Source organism: Solanum pennellii, chromosome 5 (genome assembly GCF_001406875.1).
Source record: "Solanum pennellii chromosome 5, SPENNV200".
Lineage (NCBI taxonomy): Eukaryota > Viridiplantae > Streptophyta > Magnoliopsida > Solanales > Solanaceae > Solanum > Solanum pennellii.
This window is the reverse complement of record NC_028641.1, coordinates 52,157,620-52,168,084: the sequence shown is the minus strand read 5'-3', so window position 1 is coordinate 52,168,084 and position 10,465 is coordinate 52,157,620. Positions and strand designations below refer to the sequence as shown.

The window sequence follows — 10,465 nt, the reverse complement described above, 5'->3', positions numbered from 1 at the left end:
ACCTCCCTAAAATTAAGGAATTTCAAAAGGCTACAAATGGCTGAACAGAAAAATCTATTTTTATTATATTTCTTTTCGTTATGTCGTTTTTCAACCTTTCTTTTTAGTTTTTATTATTATAATTTATTGTGTGTGTTTACTATCATACCCTCTATTTCTATTTTTAAAAAAAATAAAAATATTTATTTATCTCCTCTCTTGTTTTTTTGTTTTTATTAATATGATTTTTTGTAATTTTTACTACTATTATTATACCTTCTATTTCTATTATTTTTTATTTTAAAAATATTTTGTTTATCTCTTCTCCTTATTAACATAAATGTGTTCTTTTTATACCTTTTATTTCTATTATTTTTTTAAAATAAAATATATTTTATTTAGCTCTTCTCCTTATTATCATAAATGTGTTCTTTCTTCTATTATTTTTCATATCAATCAATCTCATTTAATTTATTGCCATTAAAATTGCAGAACATTAAAGACAATTTTCTTTTTAATATTTTCATTAATGCTATTAATTCCTACTACCTTTCTTTTTCTTTTGTTGTACTACTTTTATTTATAATTTTTTTAGAGGAAACACTTCTTCAATTTTAAATTTTAAATTATGACAAATTTCAATTACATTTATTTTCTATTAAATGAGTATTACCAATTAAGTCTTATAATTTCATATCAGTTACAAAATCTTTTACCTTCCCTTTCTTTTAATATTTTTATGTATAAATATATTTTCTCCTTTCTGTTCGAACCTCATTAACATGTTTATTCTTTTTAATTATTCTTGATTTTTTTAATTGTAGGATCTTGGATTTTGGCGTGACAATAATGCAGAGGAATGTTGATTTTTCCAAGAACGGTAAGGTTCTAAGGTGTATTAGTAAAAAAAATTTCTTTTGTTATCATATTATTTATTCTTTTTTTGTTTCTTGATTCGTTATTTTTTTAACTTTAAGTTGTAGGAGTTCCAATTTTCGTGTGACAACAATGAAGGGGAATGTTGGCTAAAAAATTTTCAAGAAAGTTAAGGTCAGAATGATAAATTTTCCATGAAAGTTAAGGTACGAAGATGTATTTATAAAAGTTTTTCTTTTGTTATTATATTATTAATGTTGATCTCTTCTTCTTTCTTTTTCTTGATTTGTTGATATTTTAGCCCTTTGATAATTTATGTATTTTATTAGGACATTTCAATATGAATGAAGAATTTAGAACAATTGTAAATAATTAAAAAGTTTTTAATTTTATTTCTCAAACTGAGACAGTTATTGTAATGAACTTTCACTATTTGAAAAGCAAGAATATAATTATTGTTCTTCTCAATTTTTTACGTAAAAATACTAACTTTATCATCTAAAATATGAGAGTGATAGTTAATCACAGCTCTAGAAGCATCTACATTCTATAATAATAGTGCTTACAAATTACTACTAACACATACTCTTTTTATATATAAATATAAATATACCTCATGTAAATCATAAATAAAAAGTAGACATATTCTTTTAGGAAAATAAACACTTTGAGTACAACTATGAAAGCTAGAAAGATTTTCAAGTTTATTCTTTACATTCTTTATTTTTACTTTTTTGACTTCTTTTAAATGTTTGCAAAAATAAAATTAACGAAAGTTTTTGTAGCTTCACCTGCATTAATAATAAAAGAATTGGAATTCCCAAAAAAATATATAAGTAAGTGTTAATCTAATTTATTTGTAGTTGAACAGCACACACGGTCGGACGACGTCGGGCGTGGCATGCCATCATCGTCTTTGGGCCGCACACACGGTCGAACGACGTCGGGCGTGACATGCCATCATGGCCCTTGGACAGCACACACCGTCGGACGACGTCAGGCGTCGCATGCCATCATCGCCATTGGGCAGCACAGACGGTTGGACGGCGTCGGGCGTGGCATGCCATCATCGCCCTTGGACAGCACAGATGGTCGGCCGTCGTCGGGCGTGGCATGCCATCATAGCCCTTGGACAGCACACACGGTCGGCCGTCGTTGGACGTGCCTGCACACAACGGTCGGCCGTGGCCTACGCGCATCGATCGTGGCTTGCGCGACATTGTTCGAGTTCTAGACGAAACATGCGGATGTTCATGCCGTACATAATTCAAAGGAGTTTGAGACAACCTTCCATGCATAACAAACATATTCATCTACTTTCCATTATCTATTCTCTAACGTTTCCGCCTCACGTGGCTCGTTCGTATCATTTTCACTACTTTTACAGTTCGTACGACATTGAAACATTTTTTATTTGTGCAAATATATATCTTATCATTATTTTGACATGTTTAGAAGTGTTTTAGAGCATTTCCGTATTTTTCTGACTTTTAATCATTATTTTATAATTTATTTTTATGCTTTTTTATTTTTTACGTCTCTTTTTAAAAATTAAAATGTATTAAATTTTTTATTTTAAGGTTCCCATAATTATTTGTGAATTTTCGGTGTTGATTTCATATTTTTTTTGATATTTTTCCTATTTTTTATTAACTTATTACTAATTTTTCGGATTTTTCGAAAAAAATAAAAATTAAAAAAAAATTATTGAAAAATATTTTTTTATATATATTAAAGTCATTTGTGAAAGCTGATGTGTGTTTGTACCTTAGAACGTGCATAATAGGGAGCCCACAGGCCAGCGTCCGGAGCGCGCAGATGTCGAAGCACGCCGAAGGCACGCGCTGCCTTCCACAATCGGGGAGACGGCGTTCCACGGGCGTATCGAGAGCCCGGGCTTTGGCCGTCCCCCCAATCCACGCTGGTCCACGCCCCGAGTCGATCGGCGGACCGGCTCGTCACCGTTACACATCCGACCGGGGCGCATCGCCGGCCCCCATCCGCTTCCCTCCCGACAATTTCAAGCACTCTTTGACTCTCTTTTCAAATTCCTTTTCATATTTTCCTCGCGGTACTTGTTCGCTATCGGTCTCTCGCCCGTATTTAGCCTTGGACGGAATTCACCGCCCGATTTGGGCTGCATTCCAAACAACCTGACTCGTAGACAGCGCCTCGTGGTGCGACAGGGTCCGGGCATGACGGGGCTCTCACCCTCTCCGGCGCCCTCTTCCAGGGGACTTGGGCCCGGTCCACCGCTGAGGTCGCTTCTCCAGACTACAATTCGCACGACGGAGCCGCCCAATTTGGGTTGTTCCCGGTTCGCTCGCCGTTACTAGGGGAATCCTTGTAAGTTTCTTTTCCTCCGCTTATTGATATGCTTAAACTCAGCGGGTGATCCCGCCAGACCTGGGGTCACGGTCGGAGCGCCTCGGAAGGCGCGGTGAGGGTCAGGGAGTCCGGACGCGCGACGGGCTGTAGCCGCGACAACAAGAGAGAGTTGAGTTTCAACGTCGACCGTGTGTGTTGTCCAAGGGCTATGATGGCATGCCACGCCCGACATCGTCCGACCGTGTGTGCTGCCCAAAGACGATGATGACATGCCACGCCCGACGACGTCCGACCGTGTGTGCTGTCCAAGGGCCATGATGGCATGCCATGCCCGACGTCGTTCGACCGTGTGTGCTGCCCAAAAGCGATGATTGCATGTCACGCCTGACGTCGTCCGACCGTGTGTGCTGTCCAAGTTGAATATAGAAAATGTGATGTGGCTTAATTAAACATAGCAATCAAATGCAGTAAAATCCAAATTAAATCTAGCAGCCCACTACTCTCAATTGCTAATACAAGTTTATTTACGTCAAAACTCAATTACGCATAATTCCCTTAATACTTATTTTTTTAATTATTCAAATTCATTATTTACTTCAATTTTATGTTACTATTCTTTTTATTACTTTAAGTACTAAAAAGGAAGTCATTTCTACCGCGTAACATTCTTTCTTTTTCATTTCTAAGCTTACTATTCAATTCTTCATTACTATTAATGTGCTCCTTCATTTGAACTCTTTTTCCTAAAAAAGAAGTTATTTCGTAGGTTCTTCTTTCTTGGTTTTCTTTTGCCACAATTATTTATTTTAAATTGTACTTTGGTACAGATTTTTTTTTTGGGGGGGAAATAAAGTACAATTTTCCCTCACTTGTGAGAAGTATTTGTCCAAATTCAAGATTGAAAGCATGTCATAGTAATATATCATTGTTTGCTACTTTTATTATTTATTGTTAGTTTTTATATAGTTATACTATGAATTCAACGTAGTATTTTTTTTAGAGAAAATGCCTATTATAAGTGGTAGGAATAAGTGTATTAATTTCATATTTGTAGAATATATTATCATTAGTGTTGTATCAAATTTTGTTACTTTTTTTTCATTTATTGCAAACTTGTACATAATTAGAGTTGATTGGAATGTAATAACTTTTTTTTTTGGAGTAAATGTCTTATTGTAATTTTAGGAATAATTTTATCAATTTCATATTGAGTTATGATATATTATCATTCATTATATTTATAAATAAATAAAAAAGATTATATGAATTTGTATTTGCTCACAAAACAAATGACTGTCTTTTTCAAAAAAAATATGAATGTTTCTTTTATCTCAAAATAATCTATATAACATATAAAGTCAGGCAAAATAAGAATGACATGATTTGTCTTTTGAATAAGAAAATCATTTTTTTCAATATCATATGCAATTTAAAGTTTAATTAATAGAATTCAATCTATGTTGGTAATTAATAGCGCTATAAGATAAAACTTAGCAGATTTTAGTAGTTTTACTTTTATCCTTACTTTAAAAGACATTTTAAAGCAAAAGTTCAAAAAATAATAATAATTCAATATCATAATTCATTTTTGAAAACTAACGGTTATTTCATTTCACTAATGTACTAACTTTTTTATTTGATTGTCGATATGGGCAAATTTACATTTTCAATATTCTAACTTTTCTTTTTTTACATCTGAAAATCATATTAGATAGTTTATATAACACTAAATAAAATTATTTTATCTTTTGGGTTTATTATCCAAAACTTATGTTATTTTTTTTTTTCATTTCTTATTTACGTTAATATTATACCTTAATTTAAATGAGTAATCTCATTTTCTGGCGTCTTACACATTCATTCAATAAAAAAACATATATATATATATATATAATCTAAATTCTAAAGTTCATGAAAAGACAATTATTGTCTCTTATATAAAATTGTAATACTAATTAATATTTAATTATATTTATACTCTTTTCGTTTCATTTTATATGACATTCTTTGACTTGATACGGTGTTTGAGAAAAAAACTGTTAAAAGTGTGGTAAATTCTATTTAATTAGATAAACTAATACTTATGGGAGTGGACAATGAAGAAAAATATGTCACATAAAATGAAACAAAAAAAAGTATGATTTTTAGGACCGCGCGAAGCGCGGCCAATTACACTAGTTGATAAAAAATTTAAAATAAATACCAAACTTATTAACTTACAAAGTGTAAGTGAAATATAAAATGAGCATAAAAAAATAGAAAACTTGTTAGGCATATAAAAAGGGTTGCTATCAATCTTTGGGGCTAACTTAGCAGTCATGCCACACGGTGCGATTGGCTTTGCAGGATAGTTCATATCCCTCTCTGTTTCAACAGATATTTCTTGTTTCATCACTTCACATGGTGCCATTGGCTTTGCTAGACTCTGAAGAACAAAAAGAGAGAGAAAATAGGGAGTCCTGATAAAATTGTGAATTTGTTGTGAGAGAATTTGAGCAAAATATAATTATCTTTTATATTTGGTTTATCTTTTTTAGGAAAATTTAGAACTCTATAAATTGAATATCGTTCTTTGTATACCATGGGCATAATAACATCCACTATGTAGTTATGAAAGAGTTTTATTTATGTGAGATTATTTTCCCAATAGAATTTATATTTTTTTGTTATTAGTTTTTAATATGTAGGTCATTTGATCAAATCATATTAATAATATAATTTAACTAACTTTTATTTGTCATCTAATTTATCATAAATATGACATGTAATTGTAAATTTCAGCATAACGCCCTAAATATTTTGAACCCGAGGGAGGGACTTTAGTGTGACTAACAATAGTATATAGTTTAGTGAAAAAACTAATCCACATAATGATAGAAACACTTTGTTGTTATTATGTTTCAGAATATTCAAAATTATATATTGTATATCAATTTGCAATATATCAAAGTAAACATTCATGCAATGAAAAATAATCAGCATATTACAATCTCCAAATTACTAATGATGAATGTGTAAGAATTGCCTCCAAATGAAACCTCTAAAATGACTAGAGATTTGAAAGCAAACTCAATAAGAAGGAAAATTAATAGGACTGCATTAGTTACAAATGAGTGGGAAAATGACATGTGAGCAAACAAGTCATCTGTTTCCCACGTGAAATTGTTCACATGTGTATGACAGCACATTGTTTTCTCTTATCTTATTTTTTTATATCTTCTTTCTACTTTGAGTTAAGAAGGTTCATATGAATACACTTATTAAAAAAGTTACACGAAATATATAAATTTATTTGCTTTGGGTATAATAAAAAAGTTGACCTCATCTACACAAATAATAGTCATTTGTTCATTGCTAAAGTTGTTTTTTTTTTGGAAGTGCTCGAGTTCAAAACCAGACAACAACACACTAATTTTTTGGTTTCTTTTTCTTTTCTTTTTTCTATTTTCTTCTTCAACCGCTTGATAAAAATTTTAGGTTCGTAATCGCCATTAATTTTTTAATTTTTCATTTTCGTGAATTTTCTTCTTTATATTTAAATCCGCTTGATACTAAATTCATCACTACTTTTCTTTCCATATTACGAAAGGTTTAACATATGGTCCTCTATGTTGTTGAATGCTCAAACACAATGAATGATCAACATGACAAGTGAAGATAGGACTTAGGAGTGACTCTTCCTTACATACCACTTAGCATGTTAAGATAGGACTTAGGAGTGACTCTTCCTTACATACCACTTAGCATGTTTTTATTTTATTTTGTATATTTAGCATGAAATTCAACCATTTTGTCATTGGTTTGTGTTATTTCCCTTTCAAGATATGGACAATAAACGAAAGCATTCCAACAGTATCCCTCAACACTACTACAAATTCATCCTAGGACCACTCCGTTTGGATTAACTTAAAAATTAATTGAATCTACTTTTACTTCAGTTTTTGAAATCTGAAAGTGTTTGGTAAATAAAAATAATAATTTAAAATAATTCAAAAATAATTTAAAATAAGTTACTAAGTGTTTGATAAAGTAAAAAATAATTTAAAATAAGTCAGGAACCAAAAGTAGATCTCCCCCTACTTTTTTTTTTACTTAAAAGTCATTGGAGAACATTTTTTATTTTTGACTTAAAAACTATTTTTTTTAAGTCAATCCAAACGGGCTCTAATTCTTGAATATAATATAACGTTAGATTAAAAAATGTGGATGGGTTTAAGGTTGTGTGGCGGATGAGATGCGGAGAGGGTTGAAGTGAGTCTTTTTTAAAACTAATATGGGAAGGGGCGGTTGAAGTGAGTTTTTTTAAAAACTAATGTGGGCCGGATCGGGTTGCGGTATATGTGATTTTATGTGGATCAAACTCAATTTGAACTTTTTTACATGTTATAATTGCGATGTATCATTATTTATTAAAATAATTTCTTTAAAGCTACTAAAATATTTAAGATAGAAACTGAAAATGGTTTAATAAAAAATAATATAATTTCTTACATGTTTTCCAATTGACTTATACAAAATAATTTTTAAAATCATTATCCTGTTAAATTAATATAACTTAATGAAAAAATAATTTTTTTTTATAAATTTGATTTTAGTATTAAATTTAACAAGAAAAAAACATTAAAAGAATTATTTGAGGCAGATTCATACGGCGTGGGGTGAGACAGGTTGAAAATGAAAAAAAAATTATTATACGAGACGAATTAAGAATTTTACATGTTAAGCTCAACTCGCTCGGCCGGATCACCTCGTTGTCATCACAGTTTCCCATATTAGATGACAGACACCCTACATTCCAAAAAGTTATATATCTAGATCATAGACAAAGAAAGTTCATCGCCGACTATTGATGAGGAATTATGATTGCTAGAGGTCCTCTTCTAGGGTGAAACCCATAAGTGTCCTAATTTAATACTAGTAGTATTTACAATTCATAATGCAACATAAATAAATAAGGAAGAGAAATAACTTTGAAAGGTACAAGTCATAACTTGGCCAGGTTTACAACAAAAACATTGATGAGAGTGCTCAATTGTTGTCACTCATAAATAAAAAAAATAGTAGTAGTAGTAGTTTTTCATTTTTCTTTTTTATTTTTTAGTTCACGTTGGAGCCCTACTAAGTCCGGTAATAGTAATTTTTTTCATCCACAAACAAGAGGCTTTACTGCAGGTACTCTAAGGCAACTAAGACTTCCACCTGGAATGACAGAGCACTCAGGTTGAGGCCTTTGCATTTGTCTTCCTGGAATACAGTTCAATGAGAAATCAATACCCACATTTCTCAATGGAAGTTTGTCACAATCCTGGCTCAACTCAGAGAAGAAATTGTAAGCAAGAGTCAAATTCACAAGGTTTCTTAGTGAACAAACCAAGTCTGGTAAATCTCCAGATAACTTGTTATGTCCCAAGTTGAGAACCTCAATGCCACTCAAACAAGAAAGGGTATCAGGCAAATGCCCCATTAGTGAATTGAAACTTACATCTAATACTTGCAAATCCGTCCATAATTCCACACCTTCTGGTATACAACCATTTAACTCATTGTTTAAGAACAAAATCTCCTTAATTCTCGGACCCATGTACCCTAAACTAAAAGGAATGTTGCCAGTAAACTTATTATTAGCAAAATTAATGACTGAAGCAGGGGAATTCCCTAAACTCTGAGGTAGTTCACCATCAAACTGGTTATTATTAAGAAAAATAGCATCAAGTTTTCTGTTGAACAGATCCTCGGGAATTGGGCCTGTGAAACTGTTGAATCTGAGATCTAAATAAAGAAGATTTGGGATGAATAGTACTGTAGTAGGGAATGGACCTGAGAAATGGTTGTTACTAAGGTCTAATTCAACGAGTGAAGACAGATCTCTGAATGTTTGTGGAATTATACCTGAAAATCTGTTGGTATTGAGATGAATGAGAGAAACATCTGTTAAATAAGACAGTTCTTTTACTAGAGTGCCTTGAAGATTTGCATGATTGAGATCTATACCTGTAACAACTGGGTCTGTTGGGTTGCCCATGTAATCTCGAGAGTTTGAGCAGAAAATTCCTTTGTAACTACACACATTTGGACCCACCCAATTCTTCAAAATCCCCGATGGATCATCAGTAATTGCAGATTTCCATGCTTGAAGAGCAGTGTAAGCTGAACTTTGACTTGGGACAGCTCCTGGGTTTGGGCTGTTGATCCCTCCACCAAACCAAACACCTCCAGGTCCAACACCAACGCCAACGCCAACACCAACACCAACAACTTGAGTAACTATGATTTGAAGAAGCAAAACCAGAAAGCAACTTCCCCCCATTTTTGATCAAACAAAAGTCTTTTCTTTTTTTTTGCAAGGTTGCACAAAATGTGATTGTAGCATTGATGAGAGACGATGTTGGTTTAGTTGGTGCTGCTTCTTCAATGAGAGGTTTATTGCTACTCTCGTCTTACACTACATATTTAATACACTCAGCATTGCAATTGCAATTATTAATAAAAGCTTTACTTGTGTATAACAGCTGACTTGTCATTGGGCACCAACTGTTCATGAAAATGAAGTTATGCCCAATTTCTACAAAGGACGACTTTTCCTTTTTTTCTTCTCATTGCCAGTATTGCTTGTAAAATAATTTAACTATTACTTTAATTAAAAGTGGGCGAGATCATTATGGGTTCATAATGATTGTGAGACAATGAATTCGTTCAAAAATTAATGGTGAAGCCATGTTCATCATTTCCCTTTTTATCAGTATTAAAGAAGGTTACTAAGTCTTTCCCGAAACCTTTAATTATAAATTGTAATTATTGAATTTGAAATTCTAATTAAATTCAGATTGTGCTCTGCAAGGTTCAATTAGGATAACGCTTCCCAATAAGATTATCTTCTAACTTAAGAATCGAACATGAGACATCTGATTAAAAACAAAACACTCATATCGAATGTACCACAATCTATACTGATAACTAAATTAATATTTTAATATCATTCATCTGTTACCCGACTCAGTAAATAGGTTGCATGTGTAGAGAAAACGCGGACGAGCACAAAAATATATATGGTAAAAGTAATGGAAATAGAATGGGAAAATAACGACACCAAGAATTTTACGTGGAAACCCTTCTGAATAAGGGAAAAAACCACGAGCCAAGAGGAGCAACTGATATTACTATAGTAAGGAATTTTACACTGTGTAGTTACGAATACAATACTCAAAGTGACTACTACACACTCAAAAGGAACAACACTCTTTTGGTTTCCGTCTTACTAAAATATCGCTCACACTCTATTTTT

General features: G+C 32.3%; 1 protein-coding gene across 1 annotated transcript; it reads right to left on the bottom strand.

The window, feature by feature from the left end:
* Window positions 1–8,113: 8,113 nt before the first annotated feature.
* Window positions 8,114–9,764, bottom strand: LOC107020737 (leucine-rich repeat extensin-like protein 4). Its single transcript, XM_015221204.2, has one exon. It carries the CDS (start codon window positions 9,488–9,490, stop codon window positions 8,327–8,329), a length of 1,164 nt encoding a protein of 387 aa, XP_015076690.1. The 5' UTR covers window positions 9,491–9,764; the 3' UTR covers window positions 8,114–8,326.
* Between the last annotated feature and the right edge of the window lie 701 nt (window positions 9,765–10,465).